Raw genomic sequence first — 17,051 nt, forward strand, 5'->3', positions numbered from 1 at the left:
TCTCGGGGGCGCGCGGGATGCATGGTGGATGCCGGTGCGGTGTCGGGGCGGCGAGTGAGTTGCCAAGGGTTCCCGGAGGATCTTTGTGCAGGGCGCCGCCATTTTAGTTGGGTCACGCATGCGCACTGAATTAGGAGTTGCGGAGGCCCTCAGTGAGTTTGCGCATGCGCAGTAACAAGCGCACAAAGGCTGGCCAATCAGCGAAGGCTCTTGGAAGGGACTACAAGTCCCATGAGCCTCAGGAGTGCCCCACCTGACGTCAGGGAGCCAATAGGGCTGGAGAGATCCCTGAAAACAGGATAGGGATAGGAGTCACTGGGAGCTCGCAGTGAGTGTATGCCAGGCAGGGATAGGGGACAGAGGGTCTGTGCAGAGAGGCAAGTAGCCTCTGCACTAGGCCAGCATACCCCCTAGGCCCCAGAAAAGCCCCAAGTCATTGTGATAGTTTGTGGCTGCTACAGGGAAACGCCCTAGAATAGGGAACGGATCCCCTTAGCATTTCAGTACAGTTAGAGACACAGCGGACGCTGCAATCCCTGCAGTGAGTTCTGGGACCAGGCCTCACTTAAGCGAGAGAGAGACATTCACCGAGTGGGCTCATTTCTGACGACCTCGTGGAGGAGTGTGGATCGGTGGATCCTTTTTGAAGTTTCGACGGACCGGGTGCTGGCGCGTCCGGCAGGTTTAGTCAACAAAGTGCACCAACAAGACCAGTACAAACACAGGCGCTGGTCACGCCTGTAAGGGTGGGTTCTTTGGGGACACTGTGGATTAAGTCACCGGGGGACTACGCATTATTGTGGACACGGTGTGGGACACGGTGTTGGGAATCACTGCTGGGGAGAGAAGGCCCTGCGAGGCGCGGGGCAGTTGTGGACACAATTACTAGAGTATTGAAGGAGAGTTACACTATTCTTATTACCTATATCTTTGCAGTAAAGGTCCCGTTGTTTTATCAGTGTGTGTGTTTATTATTGTGTCCTGTGAGGGGCTGCTCCGCTCTGCTGGGATACCTCACAGGTGGAGGCGCTGCACCAGAGTACGTATATATACCCCAGGCTCTCCGTGGCAGAGGCTCAGGCTCCTGGAGCCAACAGGTATAATAGCAGCACTGGTAGCTTCCTGTGTTCTGGGGGAAACAGGGCTACATGTGTATTAGGCCTTGTCTCGTATGCAGGTCACGTGCTCACAGGTGTGCTGTATGTGACAACTACGAATTTTAAATAACATTTTGGTCCTTAGTATTTTTGGAAGGGCCCTGGGCTAGAGCCCAGCTGGCTCATGCCTTAAGGTGGCACTGGACCAGCCCATGCATAATGAATGTGCTTCAATGTTAAACTGTATTGTGAATAACTCATCCTCTATCTCCTCCAGTACCCCGTTGTAGAGAACAGAAAGCGAAAAAAATATTTAAAGGGCCCAAGTTATGACAGCATCTTCTCCTAAAAGCCCACCTCTAAAGTCCTGCAGAATTCAGACAAGAAATCTATGCCTCCTGGAGGTCAGACAGGCAACTCACAATGTCAACATGGCAGGCCTGGCAAAGGTTCTTATTTTATTCCTTTAAGGCGTATTGAGGGAAGAAAAGATGATTTCTCACGTCATATTTTGCCAGCTGGCGTACGAAGGGATTCTGCAGCAATAAGCGTAAAACAGATTTGCATATTTCCAGAAGTGTCACTTCCTCGTATTTAATTGCATCCTGCAGACATATTCTTTAATCGATAGAAAAAAATTCTCACCACAATTTGTCCTAAAGCCAGCAGAATATCAGTGACATCACACAGCTTGTCTATGTACAGATATGTCATCTCCTCTGTACAGGTAAAGAGATCTCGGCTACCTCACCCCAAAATATGCCACCCATTCAGTGAGAGGTGCCAGCGATGTGTTAGGCTGGGGCCATGGTGCCGCAGACAGTGCGGAGGCGTCAGCACGCTGAGCGAACAGGCTGCGGCAGCGTTCGCGTCCATGCGGCGTGCGGGCGTGTGCGGGAGGGGGCATGTGCGTTGCGCAAGAAATCAGTCCAAACTGATTTCTTGGCGCGACAGGCCGGTCACGTGAGCGGTTCACCCAATGAGGGCGAACCAGCTCCGTGATCCCTCTAGGCACACCCTCAGGCATGCCCACCCATGGCCAGGTAAGCGCCCCCTCACTGACCAGCCTCCGCATGGGCGAAGGCACCCTGGCTCCAGCCTTAGGGGATCTGGGATTGAAGGAGCAAAGTATACCTAAACCCAACACATTACAGATATATCAAAGAAATAAACATTTTCTTTTTAAATATGTTGCCTTTTTCATAAATCCATAATTGCGCTGCTTTTCACCTTAATACATAGGCCTTGTAGGGGTATATTTATTCTCTTGGCTGCAAAACTGGGGAAACCCCCGGTGCAAAAGAATTGCCCCAGATTTATTCTAGTGTTGTCTATTGTGTCCCAATTGTCCCAGAAGTCTTCTTGCCCTTTCCAAATCTGTGTTTATATATATATTTTTTAAACATGCTTCATTCAGGAGATTTAAGTGTTTAAAATATTAAGTGTCTGGGATGTTAAAATGAAGCTCTCCAGACATGGGATCCATGGATAGAGAAATAAAAGGATTTCACTAAATACCCTAAACCATTGGAGATGTCTTCACTTGTTTTCCTGGTCTTCACTTGTGGTTGAAATTAGTCAGATCACCCCACGAAACAAAAAAAATGAAGTTCTCCCCAGAGTTCATTGGCATCTAAAGATTACCATGGTAACAACAGAAGCTAGAGATGTATGTATGCATGTCTTTATTTATATAGCGCTATTAATGTACACAGCGCTTCACAGCAGTAATACATGTGACATAATATAAGTAACAAATAATACAAATAACCCATAAAGGGAAGAAGCGCTTCAGGCATAAAAGTAACATTTAGGGAAAGGAGTCCCTGCTCCGAAGAGCTTATATGAGGAGAATCATGTTGTATAGGACTAGAACATGCATATATAGCATACTGGGGGTGCGTGATGGTGCCTAAAAGTGGGACACACAGTGAGCCTCAAGTACAGGGGGCTCAGGCTAGTTCAGTTTAGTTGTGGATCATGGTGTATTTTACACCATAAACCCATTCAGCGCTGAGGGGTGGAGTCGCAACCCCCCATTATACAGAACACCGAGCATACTGATAACACCGGACATATCGCACACATTGGGTAAGTGTCCCAGGGGGCGCGAGGCACAGGTGACAGGCTTAAACCTAAAAGACTCTTAAACCTCTACTGGGGTTATGCAGTGCGTAGGGTGGAGTGGCACATAGGGGATTTATAAGGGTATGCTTTGGAATATCGCTTAGAGCTTCAGGACCCACAATTATACTGGAATATTATTTGAGTGCAAGTATATTTTTTATATATGGTATATTGGACTTACAGGGAATGGCAGACACATTGAGGAGCCTTAGAGGTAGGTATATAAACAGAGCCTGGAGGCATGGACTGTGTTGCGTTTATGCTTTTATAGGGGTGGAAGGACAGGCAGTGCAAAGTCATAGCTGTTGGGTTGGCATGCACTCTGGAACCTCTCTGGTTGATGACAAGGATCCTTCCACTGCTGAACTTGGGTGAAGGTTTGGGGGTCTTTGCACTGGGGAGTCTGTGTGAGGGGTGTCACTTTGCACTGCTGAGTCTGGGTTAGGGGGGGGGTCTCCTTGCACTTGAGTCTGGGTTTGGGGGGAGTCCCCTTGCAGTACTAAGCATGGGTCAGGGGTGGTCTACTTGCACTGCTGAGCCTGGGAGAGGGGGTGGAGGGAGTCTCTCCTTGCAGTACTGTGAGTATGGGATAGAGGGGTCTCCTTGCACGGCTGAGTCTGGGAAGGGGGGGGGGGGGGTCCTCTTGCTCTACTGAGTCTGGGTGAGGGATGATGGGTCTCCATGTGCTGCTGATTCTGGGTGAGAAATGGGGGGTCTTCATGCACTGTTGAGTCTAGTGAGGGAGGGGGGTCTCCTTCCACTGCTGAGTCCGGGTGGGGGGGGTCTCCTTCCACTGCCAAGTCTGGATGAGGGGGGGGGGGGGGCCTCATTGCACTGCTGAGCCAGGGTGAGGTGGGGAGGGGGGGTCTCCTTCCACTGCCAAGTCTGGGGCAGGGGGTCTCCTTGCACTACTGAGCCTGGGTGGGATGGGGGGGGGGGGTCTGCTTGCACTACTGAGCCTGGGTGGGGGGGGGTCTCCTTGCACTACTGAGCCTGGGTGGGAGGGGGTCTCCTTGCACTGCTGAGCCTGGGTGAGGGGGGGGGGGGTCTCATTGTACTGCTGAGCCTGGCCTGGGTGAGAGGGGTGTCTCCTTCCACTGCCAAGTCTGGGTGGGGTGGGGGGGTCTCATTGCACTGCTGAGCCTGGGTGAGGGGGGGGGGTCTCCTTGCACTGCTGAGCCTGGGTGAGAGGAGGGGGGGTATCCTAGCACTGCTGAGCCTGGGTGAGAGGAGGGGGGGGGTCTCCTTGCACTGCTGAGCCTCGGTGAGGGGGGGGTCTCCTTGCACTGCTGAGCCTCGGTGAGGGGGGGGGGTCTCCTTGCACTGCTGAGCCTGGGTGAGGGGGGGGGTCTCCTTGCACTGCTGAGTCTGGGTGAGAGGAGGGGGGGGGGTCTCCTTGCACTGCTGAGCCTGGGTGAGAGGAGGGGGCGGGGGGGGGGGGGGGGGTCTCCTTGCACTGCTGAGTCTGGGTGAGAGGAGGGGGGGGGGGTCTCCTTGCACTGCTGAGCCTGGGTGAGAGGAGGGGGCGGGGGGGGGTCTCCTTGCACTGCTGAGCCTGGGTGAGAGGAGGGGGGGGGGGTCTCCTTGCACTGCTGAGCCTGGGTGAGGGGAGGGGGGGGTCCCCTTGCACTGCTAAGCCTGGGTGAGACGAGGGGGCGGGGGTCTCCTTGCACTGCTGAGCCTGGGTGAGGGGAGGGGGGGGTCTCCTTGCACTGCTGAGCCTGGGTGAGAGGAGGGGGCGGGGTCCCCTTGCACTGCTGAGCCTGGGTGAGAGGAGGGGGCGGGGGGGTCTCCTTGCACTGCTGAGCCTGGGTGAGAGGAGGAGGGGGGGTCACCTTGCACTGCTGAGCCTGGGTGAGAGGAGGGGGCGGGGGGGGGGGGTCTCCTTGCACTGCTGAGCCTGGGTGAGAGGAGGGGGGGTCTCCTTGCACTGCTGAGCCTGGGTGAGAGGAGGAGGGGGGGGGGGGGGTCTCCTTGCACTGCTGAGCGTGGGTGAGAGGAGGGGGGGGGGGGGTCTCCTTGCACTGCTGAGCCTGGGTGAGAGGAGGGGGCGGGGGGGTCTCCTTGCACTGCTGAGCCTGGGTGAGAGGAGGAGGGGGGGGGTCTCCTTGCACTGCTGAGCCTGGGTGAGAGGAGGAGGGGGTGGGGGGTCTCCTTGCACTGCTGAGCCTGGGTGAGAGGAGGAGGGGGGGGGGGGGTCTCCTTGCACTGCTGAGCTGTCACAGCAGGAACATCTGGAAGCAGTCAGTGAGTGTGGCAGAGTTGGGGGAGTGTGCTGCTGGGCTGGGGGAGGGAGTTAGGGGCTGAGCTGCTCTCTCTCTCTCCCCCTTCCTCTGCAGAAGCAGCTCCTGCCAACAGCGAGCAGCTCAGAATAAGGAGCAGCATCTTCTCAGCATGTCTCTCCCTGCTGCTCCTTCCCTTCCTCCCCGGGGGGCTGGGAGCCCACCACACTGACCCTGGTACCCTGCTGTGGCCCCTCCTCGCCCCCTCCCCTGGTTGAGCAGCAGAGGAGCTGAAGCGTATTGATGCCAGGGCCCGGGTGGGCAGAGGATGCACAGAGATACCCCCCACTGAGGGAGGCAGCCAGCAGCCCGGGGGTACCATGCAATAATGGGGATCAGGTAATACCCCGAGACTAACCCGAGGCGGAGATCAGGGGGACACCACTCCCCCCCCCCCCTCACCGGGTACCCCCATACTTTCCGGACCCTCCATCATCAGACCCCCTCTGCCCCTCCCCCCCCCTCACCGGGTACCCCCCATCCTTTCCGCCCCCCCCCATCATCGGACCTCCCCCTTTCCCAACACCGGCCCCCCTCTGCCCATCACCGGACACGGCCTTCTCTGGAGGATTTATCGGGACCCTTTTTTTTATTATTAAATGGTCAATGAAAAGCAGAGGATGTTCATCCCCGAGGAAAACCACCAAGGTGAGAGGCTGCCGCACCGTGTGTGTGTGTGATGCATGGGTCCTAGAGGTATCATGTCAGGTTGTATGTGATGCACGGGTCCTAGAGGTATCATGTCAGGTTGTATGTGATGCACGGGTCCTAGGGGTATCTGTCATGGTATATGAAATGCACAGGTCCTAGGGGTATCTGTCAGGGTGTATGTGATGCCCAGGTCCTAGGGGTATCTTTCAGGGTGTATGTGATGCCCAGGTCCTAGGGGTATCTGTCAGGGTGTATGTGATGCCCAGGTCCTAGGGGAATCTGTCATGGTATACGAAATGCACAGGTCCTAGGGGTATCTTTCAGGGTGTATGTGATGCCCAGGTCCTAGGGGAATCTGTCAGGGTGTATGTGATGCCCAGGTCCTAGGGGTATCTGTCAGGGTGTATGTGATGCCCAGGTCCTAGGGGAATCTGTCATGGTATACGAAATGCACAGGTCCTAGGGGTATCTTTCAGGGTGTATGTGATGCCCAGGTCCTAGGGGAATCTGTCAGGGTGTATGTGATGCCCAGGTCCTAGGGGTATCTGTCATGGTATACGAAATGCACAGGTCCTAGAAGTATCTGTCATTGTATATGAAATGCACAGGTCCTAGGGGTATCTTTCAGGGTGTATGTGATGCCCAGGTCCTAGGGGTATCTGTCAGGGTGTATGTGATGCCCAGGTCCTAGGGGTATATGTCATGGTACTGTATATGAAATGCACAGGTCCTAGAGGTATCTGCTAGGTTGTATGTGATGCACGCGTCCTAGGGGTATCTGTCATGTTGGTCCTAGAGGTATGTCTGTGACGGTACTAGAGGGGCCAGCGCTGCCCTGAGGTTAGATGTTCTGTGTGTGGATATTTGGGAACTCTGGTGGTTTGGGGTTAACCCTTTCGCTGTGGTCAGCGCACTGCGGGGTGATGTGTTGCAGGCCCCTCATTCCTGCGAAAGGGTGCGCTGGTGTGTGTGTCTGTATCTGTGTGTGTGCCTGTGTGTAACGCTGAGATTTACAGGAGCAACACAAGTTATGAAAGGCCCTGTCATCAGTGAAAGGTTTATTAAGGTTGTCTGTGATGGATGTGTGTGTGTGTGTGTGTGTGTGTGTGTCTGTCTGTGATGTGCGTGTGTCTGTGATGGATGTGTGTGCTTGTGTCTGTGATGGATTTGTGTGTCGGTGTGCATGCTTGTGCCCATGTGTGTGTTTGTGTGTGTGTATCTGTGTGAGCATATTTATGTATGTGTATGTGTGCATGTGTGCATGTATGGGTGTTTGTGTGTATGTGAACGCGTGTGTCAGTGTTTGTGCCCAAGTGTGTACGAATGTGTGCATTTGTCTATTTTTAGGTGTGTATGTGTATCTGTGTGCGCATACGTATGTGTGCACGTGTGTATTTGTATGTGTCTGTGTGCCCGTGTATGTGTATCTGTGTGCGCATACGTATGTGTCTGCGTGCCCGTGCGTGTGTATGTCTTTTGTGCATGTGTGCGCATACGTATGTGTACATGTGTTTAGAGAATGAACATCACAACTCCTGTAGTTTGCTGGGTCTCTGGGGCGTAAGACGCTGTAACCCATTCACGACCAGCAAAGCACTGTAAACACCTCTGGCAGTGAATGAGTTAAGATGTGTGCAATGTTTAGGGTACACATGCTGCTGTAACAAATAGATAGATCAAAGATCTTTCAACCCGAGTCCTGGGCAGTGAAGAGGTTAATGCAGAGGTTCTCAACTCCAGTCCTCAAGATCCCCCAACAGGTCAGGATTTCAGGATATCCCTGCTTCAGCACTGGTGGCTTAATCAGTACTAGCTTAAGCACAGGTGGCTCAGTCTTTGACTGAGCTACTGATTGAGCCACCTGTGCTGAAGCAGGGATATCCTGGAAACCTGACCTGTTGGGGGATCTTGAGGACTGGAGTTGAGAAACCCTGGGTTAAGGGGTGGGGTGCATGCAGTTTTTTGAGTGTATAGGGACAGGAGGAGGGTCCTGTCATTAACACTGCGATAATACTGATCAGAGTTAACACAGTTTGCTGCAATTTTAATCTGTTATAACATTCCACAGAAACAAGAGGAAACCCCCCCAAATCCATCAGCAGGTCAGCGGCAGCACGCTGCCGCGCTCCTTGTCCCCCTGTGAAGTCACGTGGTATTTGGGGAGGGAGAGGGTGGGTTAATAGAAGCCTGCTGCTCTCATGGAGAGTAGCATCCAGAAAAACCTGGGTTATTTCCAGACCAGCCACTATATTACCTGTGCTCCAGAACACAGGGACTGATTGAGCCACCTGTGCTGAAGCTGGGATACCCTTTTAAACCTGACCTGTTGGGGGCTTCTTGAAGACTGGATGTGAGCACCCCTGTCTTAAGGGACGTTTTCCCGTCACAAATCTGGTGCATTTTCCTGCCCCACTTTAGCAGCTCCGAGACATGCGTACATACATACATACATACATACATACATACATACATACATACATACATATACATATATATGTATCAGTGCAAATAAAAGTGGTGCATTGCTCCATTCGTACGTTACACTCGCTTGCTTCCTATGTAAGAAGTTAGTTAATTAGGTCTCTTCCACCCGCTCAGGTTGGTATCCAGGGAGTTTTACGCTGCAGACCTGGCAGATTTTTTGGCCGCAACACACACACACACATATATATATATAATGTCATATGACTCTATGTATCAAGGCAAAAATGCTGCTACCCTGTAGCAAAAAGGCTGTGTCCAGGAAACTCAGGATACAGGGGCCTGCGTATGTGCTAAGATCATATTTGATTTTTTTTTCTGTGCATCAAGTACACAGGGGCACACACACAGGCGTAATTTTAAAGAAGACTTAGTACTTACACCCCATCCGGTTTCAGACCCGCACCCCCTTCAGTCCCATACACGGGGGGGGGGGTCGTGCGGAAAGATATTTCCAAAACGGAATGAAAGAGTGAATTGCATAAGAAATGGATTTTCTGAACTGAAATCATTAGTGTGTCTTAGTATTTGCACGGGGTGCGTTATCTTAAATGATGTGTACATACCTGCGTCTGAAACACAACCCCAATGAAAAAGATATCCCGTATTTCCTCTTACCCTTATCCTCTTAGCTTACTAATAACCAAGTATACGGTTGATCAGTTACAGAGATGATCGCCTGATGAAGCGTCAGCAGAGTGATCGTGTCCACGCGTGTGCGGATACACTAACAAATGTTTGCGTTTCTTTGCAGTTTTTGTTGTTGTCGAGACAAACTTGCCAGCCCATTTTGACGCATTAATGTCGCACAAAAGTGGAGCTTGTGGTTTAATATTACAGATCATTTACATATGAACGCCACAGGCATCATCCAAACTCCGCCTCTAACGCCAACCACTAGCGTCACTTGTGTCCTTATGAAAAAAGCGGTTGACGCACACACCTCAGAAAACATACCTCCTAGATCAGGGGTTCTCTCAGCTCCAGTCCTCAAGACCCCCGTGTCTCCCCCCCCCAACAGGTCAGGTTTTCAGGATATCCCTGCTTCAGCGCCAGTGGTGCAGTCTTCGACTGAGCCACCGGTGCTGAAGCAGGCGTATCCTTAAAAACCTGACCTGTTGGGGGAGGGGTCTTGAGGACTGGCGGTGAGAACCCCTAACTTAGATTGTAAGCTCTGCGGGGCAGGGATTTCCGTTCCTCTTGCCTGATTTTGTTTGCTGCACTTACTGTATTATACTCCCCTGCTTGTGTGGTCCCTTTTGTAAAGCGCTGTGGGCACTACTGTATATAAATGAAGATATACATACATAAAAGCTGGTTTTATACATTGGCGCACGGAGACGGACTAAACCACTATTCTTCTCTGCGGCTCTGTTTTCTGATCCATCACTTATGCTCAGCCCACAATAACCCCGTGATGTGTGTGCCAGGTAACCCGCCTGACTGTCCCAAAACACAAACTGGTGCACGTGGAGCCAATTTGAAGCAAAGCGATTGGTACAGTATATAGATACAAAGCGACACGATGAGGGTGCTTTTCTGTTCCCTGGTTGTGTCCTTATTTTGTAATGTTCCATTTCATGTGACTTTGTTCCTTCTACAGCCCAAGCCCAGCAGCTGCTATAGGAGATCCGGGCTCGGAAGAAACAAGAACGGCCCCTTCTATGCATTTGTGGCAATCCCAGTATAGGGCAAGGACATCCATTTCTTTTGCGTGTAACCCAGTGCTTCGATCAGGGGTGGCCAACTCCAGCCCTCAAGGGCCACCAACAGGGCAGGTTTTCCGGATATCCCTGCTTCAGCACAGGTGGCTCAATCAGTGGCTCGGTCGAAGAGCCTGGCTTCAGCGCAGGCGTTTCAAGTGACTGAGCCACTGATTGAGCCACCGGTGCTGAAGCAGGGATATCCGGAAAACCTGACCTGTTGGTAGCCCTTGAGGACTGGAGTCGGCCGCCCCCTGGGTTAGATCCCCTTCTGACACGGGGTGTGATCACAGAGATTTAGATGGAAAGTGATGCCGATTTCATCTCCTCTCTTCCCTGTCCACTAACTTTAACCTAGCCTTTATTAGGGGAGCTGAGGGAAATGATACTTTCAACACATGTGTTTCTCTTGCAAATATCAGTGCGCGCCTGCGACAGATCAGTAGAGCTGGGAGGACCCCGTGACCCCGGGTAGAATATTGCATAATGGATTTTTATGTTGTTTCTCTTGTGTTGTAGGGGATCATTTATCAAAGCGCTACGGAAAAATCAACACCGGCGAGGGGGAAAAAAAACCCCCTATGCCTTTCCTAAAACGGCTGCCAGGTTGTAACTGTGTGTTGGGAAGGGGTTAAATGAAAAGGAGGCAATGTGGCACACGTCCGCACTCTTTTGGTGTGCAGCTGCATATCCAGCATTGAAAGGGTTACAGAGCTGCAGGTTATGGATAGAAACGCTTGGCAGCGCAGTGATTCCTCCCCCCCCCCCAGCGCACCCGGTGACATGGCTGTCATTTGGTGACCTTACCTCAGGGCTGGGCAACACCAGTCATCAAGGGCCACCAACAGGTCAGGTTTTCAGGATATCTTCGGCTGAGCCACTGATTGAGCCACCTGTGCTGAAGCAGGGGTATCCGGAAAAGCCTGACCTGTTGGTGGCCCTCGAGGACTGGCGTTGGCCACTCCTGCTCTTAATCTCTCTCCTATGCCTCCCCCCCCCCCGTCTGCCGCGTTTCTCTCTGTGGCAAACATTAACTTTCACACGCAGAGGGTTAAAGTCCGTTATAGGAAGTATGCACGAACTGGCGCAGGGGGCTCACCGGGATTAAAACGGGTCCCAAACGCCAATTCTCGTTTGATGAACGAGCGGCATGTACTTTGTGGAACCAGTTTTACAGCTGAGCAAGTTTCCGTTAAATCCAAGTCCGCTGACGTGTTTATTCTGTTAAATGCAGCAGACTGACAAATAAGACAGTTATAAGCATTTTCTATATGTAAGGGTTATTTTTTTCCGTTTCTATCTTTACTAATCAAAAGCGCTGAGGGGTTTTCACAATCTGTATTTAGTGTCTTTTTTTCGGTGATAAAACGGGGGTTGTCGGTCCTCAAAACTAGAAGTTGAGTTGTTGCTTTTGTGTTAATTAATTGTACGGTAATTATGAAACCGTCACTCGCCAGACAGATAAACAGAAGTTGCTGAGATTTTTTTGAATGCACAGGGGGAGGGGGAAGGAAAAGAGAAACATATTCAATTTTTTTTGACAGGATACAAAAAGTAAAACAATGACTTTGAGGCGACTGAATCTTTCTAAGGCTGCGTCCATAGAAGGACAAGCAGCGCTGAGCCGTGCGGACGCTCCGCGCTGAGCCCCTGCATCCTCAATGAGGATGCCTTGAGAGGGGGCTCACGCGAGCGTCCGCAGGCGTGCTGAGGCTTTGGAATTTTCAGCCGACAGCCAAGCTGTTTTTCAGCGCGCTGTCGGCTGAAAACATCCAATCAGCCTGAAGCAGCGTCAACGTCACGGCGCCGTGATGTCGGCGCCGTGACGTTGACGTCAGTGCGTCGCGGGCGATTGGCCCAGCGACGTCACTGCCCCGCCTCCAACCACCTCCCCCTGGCTCCCTTCGCGCCCGCTGGCTCGCCTGCAAGTCCATGGAATCGCGCTGACTGAAGCAGGCGAGCCTCAGCGTCAGCGCACCTCCGCTCTGCTGAACCCTCTATGGCCCCGGCCTAAGGAAACCGAGTACACTGATAACTTCAATGGTGCTCAACTCCAGTCCTTAAGACACCCCCCCAACAGGTCAAGATTTCAGGATATCCCTGCTTCAGCACAGGCGGCTCAATCAGTCCCTGCTTCTGCACAGGTGGCTCAATCAGTGGCTCAGTTTTTTGAGCCACTGATTGAGCCACCTGTGCTGAAGCTGGGATATCCTTAATACTTGACCAGTTGGTGGGCAGGGGGGCTTGAGGCCTCGGGTTGAGCACCCCTGACCTAATTAAACCTGCATGGGTTCGACCTGCTGCATGGTATCGCCCGTTTTAGCTGCAAATCGGGCACCATTTTGGCTGCCGGTCTCTCACTTCGCTTCAATCAGCCTCTCTCTAAGATAGACAACGGCTTGAGGGCACCGGGGACACGACGGACGTGCGAGGAGCACAGGGCAAATAAACGCTAAGGCAACGGGGCAGAAAAACAGCGTGGAGCCTGAGCGGCGACGTGCTCCCCCCAGCCTTTGATGTAGATAGGTTGTGTGCAGGTACGCGCGTGCGTGTGCGTGTGCGTGTGTCTCTTTAAGAAGATTAGCTGCGAAAAAATGGAGCATCAGACAGGCAGCTCATCAATAGCAATATCCAACACTATGGTAACCTGCAATCCCAGCCTCCTCGCTGCAGCTGCAGCGCTTATGTAATTTAAAGAGGAGGCTGTGCTGTGGGGGCCTGCGCGTCCCTAACACGGAAGAAGAACCATTTTGCTTTTAGAAGAAATTACCTTAAAAAATGATACAGATTTGTTGCGGGGTTTTTTTTTTGGAAGAAATCCCCCCCTTTTTGCTGTAAAAGACAGTGTTGCGGTTGAATGGATGGGATTGTTGCAGTGGGCAGAATGAAATGCTGTGCTTGTGATGCCGTAGTGGAGATGCTTCTGGTTTTGGAGGTGGGAAGGAGAATTGGGTCTCAAATCGGTGTCGGCTCCTGGTGACCTTGGGCAAGTCACTTGACCCCTCCGGGATGAAAATGAGATTGCAAGCTCTGTGTGGCACTCTTCCCTACGTACAATGCATGCATCGTCGCTAGCAGGGAGTAACTCCTTTTACTGCAAAAGCACTTTCAACACATTGGCCTGCACAAAATAATACCGGACATATTTGTGTCATGAAACACCTTTTTATCCCAAATGAATCATGCAACCCCCCCCCCCATTTCCCCTCCCCCTCCGATTTGCCCAAGAAAATAAATCCCATTGGAATCTATGAAATCTGTGATAGATCTGGTCCAGTTTGGAGCTCGGAAGCCGATATATTAGCTTTATTTTATGTTAGCTGCAAGTGCTGCTTTTTGGAGGCCCCTGGAGCTGTAATGTTCCCTGTACAACCCCTCTCCTAAACCTTGTGTGACCCTTTCAAGTCTTAAGTGCATTGTCTGTTAACCCTCTCTGGGAAGTGAATACGGTGCAAAGTGCCCACATAAAGCCTGCAGACAAATGCCACATACAACAGGAGCGGCCAACTCCAGTCCTCGGGCGCTACCAACAGGTCAGGTCTTCAGAATGTCCCTGCTTCAGCACAGGTGGCTCAATCAGTGGCGCAGTCTTCGACTGAGCCACCTGTGCTGAAGCAGGGACATCCTGACAATCTGACCTGTTCCTAGCTCTTGAGGACTGGAGTTGGCTACCCCTGATTCTACAACCTATAAATATCACTGGGTGTTGCGCCCGGGGAGACTTTGACAAATGACTCCTTAAGTATGGAGTCGAAACCTACAATGCAAAAGCACAGCGCTAAAGAAGTTTAACTGTTTGGCTGCCAGGCGGGCCAAAGAGCTGATGTTAAACTGAACCATATTGAGGTACACTGTGTGTGGATTGTCCGGCTTCCACGTGCAGCCACCTCCTGGTTGCAGTGGCTGGCGGCTGATTTCTGTAGCCAACCAACGTGAGATAATGTAACACATAAACAACACTAATAATAATGTTCCTTGTACAGCTCCATGGGTGCGAGGCAGTATAGATTTATACTGTGAGGCAGTATAGATTTACGGTCTCTGGTCACAGATGTATCCAAGCACACAGATTGTGCACAGAGCTATCTGTCCTATGATACAACGTGACACACACAGCTGCTTCATAACCACAAGACAGATGCGGGCTTATTACATCCTTCACAGGACGGAGTGCCTGTCCTGTTTTTTTTTTTTTTTCTTCTCAAAAGTTACAACACTGAGATACCAGGGATTTGTAATCCAGTTCTGCGTGTTAACAAATCACACAAACAACACAAACAGATTTGTGATAAAGTATAAAACAGGTAGTGACGTGTGATAGGGATACATCGTTAAAGAGATAATGAAGAGATTGCGCCTTTAAACTTTAACACGTTTTTTGCTCATGTATGTATGTATCAGGGCAATAGTGGGGCAACTCTGGGGCAAACATTTGCACCATATGAATCAAAGAATAAAATCCCTTTGGAATCAATAGGATTTTCTCCTCGATACATCCAGTGAAGTTGTGGTTTGCCCCAGAATTTCACCACTTCTGCCATGATGCCTAGGGCTCTCTATGTCAACAGGTACGTGTGCGCTGAAGCAGTGGCGTATTTTTTATTTTTAGCATTTATAAAGTGTATTTCTGCTGTTGCAGAATTAAGTGGGCGCTGCGCTAATAACCTGCACTAAAAAAAAGGCTTCCGCCACCTTTAAGGCGATGGAGAAAACCAACGCGGAAAACCGCCAAGAAAAGTACCGAAAGCCGCACGTTCCTTAATACCCAGACCTGCGCCAATATGCAAACTAACTGCCCAGACCCCTCCCACTCGCACCATGAATCCCTCATCTTGGCGCAGGCAGATATTACTACATAGATGCTGCCTGGCGCAGGTATATTTCAGCACGAATTGCGACACCATAACGACTTTGCGCAGGAATTTTCCCTGGGATACATAGAGCCCCTATATTTAGATTCCATGGGATACCTCAAAATAATTATTTCCTTGTTAATAATGTTCTATACCGCTTAATATTCTTCTCCAGCTTCTCAAAAGAGCAAAATTTTGTTTTTTTGAAATTGTATTCCCTCTTTGAGTGCAAATTTGTATAATAATAAATGTATTTTATATAGTGCTTTTCTCCCAATGGACTCAAGGCACTTTACAATTACAGTATAGCGCGCATGGGATTATTACAGTCCCTGCTCCGTGGAGCTTACACTCTATGTTTTGGTACCTGGGGCACAGGGAGATAAAGTGACTTATCCAAGGTCACAAGGAGCTGACACTGGGAATTGAACCAGGTTCCCCTAAATCAAAGTTAGTGTTGTTGCTTACAGAGTCGGCGAGCTGCTCCATCTTTCTGGCTACATGCAACCCCACTGTAAAACTTTACAAGTTCCTCGGTGCAAAAGAACTAAATCCAAAATGTATCTGAGTGAAACCCTAAAACTGCACCCCACTGGGGATCAGAGAGAGGAATTCGGAGATCCTGGGGTGGAAGTATAAAAGTACCGGTCACCGCTATCTGATTCTCTCCTTATCAAACACGCGTGTGCCTGCAGCGCACACACACGGAGAAATCCTTCTGCAGGGATCACCCTATTTGGTAACGTGAGCAGGAGGCTGAGAGAGAAAGTTCCCAGCTGTAGATATGGGCCCCCTGAGAGAACGGGACACAGAGTGGCATGGGAACATCCAGGGAGAGAGGCGGGGAACGAACGGGTCACTTTAAAGGGTACGGCAGAATAACTTCCCTAAAAAATTATTCTATGATGGTGCTGAGTATCTTCATGCAGTTATCACTTTGTACAACTCCGTATTCTTAGACAAGCTAAGCCTTTGAACTGCATTAGTGTCACTCTGCCTGCGAGTTTTTTAAGGACTATGAAAGGGTTAAACCAACTCCAGTCCTCCAGGGTGACCAACAGGTCAGGTTTTACAGATATCCCTGCTTCAGCACAGGTGGCTCAATCAGTCTTCAACTGAGCCACCTGTGCTGAAGCAGGGATCTTCTTAAAACCTGGCTTCTTGGTCAAACTGGAGGAGTGGAGTTGGCTGCCCCTGTGTTAAAGCGTAGGATGCAGAAATGAACAGTGTAACCAGCAATGGATTCTGGGAGTACCTTCTGTAAACTACAGCAATATCTGGTCAGGCTCTTTATTTATTTGTGTTTTTAACCGTGACAATTCCCAGAGAAGTTGCAATGAAATGATGCCCCCGGTGCATGGGAATGTCTGCATTATAATCTGGGATTCTGGCTTTTCGCTGTTTATTTTTTTGTGACATCAGAGCGGTTTTTTTCGTTGAGAATTCTGTGTTTTCATTTTAATTTAAAAAATCTGTTTATCAGTGTGAACAACGGGAGAAAAAAACGGGCGCCCGTTATAATTTGGTGTTTATCTGAGCACTTTTATTTTCCATGCTCCCCTGTCTTACCTTTGTCTCATGCTGTGCCTGTGGCTGGGTTACTAAAAAAAGGCGGAACTCAGTATAAAATGAGGCTTCATTTCCATTTTGTATTGATTTTAACTGGAAGTGCGGGGTGATCAGGCGGTGGGGCCATTCGGTTAAACCCTAAACCTGAAATGCCTAATTGTAAGGAAGAAGCAATCCCTTCACAACCAAGCCAGGTCTCAACCCAGTTGAATTCCTCTACATATCATTCATACAGAGCCTGGGAGGTGAGAGGCTCTGCATATCATTCATACAGAGCCTGGGAGCTGA

General features: G+C 50.7%; 1 protein-coding gene across 11 annotated transcripts in view; it reads left to right on the forward strand.

The window, feature by feature from the left end:
* The window catches only part of CACNA1C (calcium voltage-gated channel subunit alpha1 C), a 470,141-nt gene that overhangs the window by 64,077 nt on the left and 389,013 nt on the right, over positions 1 to 17,051 (forward strand). Inside the window, exon 1 of one of the 11 annotated variants that reach the window (XM_075602405.1) lies at positions 5,571 to 6,154. The exons of the other annotated variants lie outside the window; for them this stretch is intronic. Within the exon in view, the coding sequence (XP_075458520.1) occupies positions 6,106 to 6,154 (49 nt within the window). The 5' untranslated portion in view covers positions 5,571 to 6,105. Of the gene's footprint in view, positions 1 to 5,570; positions 6,155 to 17,051 lie in introns of those variants that run through there. 11 annotated transcript variants of the gene reach the window in all.

The sequence above is a fragment of the Ascaphus truei genome, chromosome 5 (genome assembly GCF_040206685.1).
Source record: "Ascaphus truei isolate aAscTru1 chromosome 5, aAscTru1.hap1, whole genome shotgun sequence".
NCBI classification, from domain to species: domain Eukaryota; kingdom Metazoa; phylum Chordata; class Amphibia; order Anura; family Ascaphidae; genus Ascaphus; species Ascaphus truei.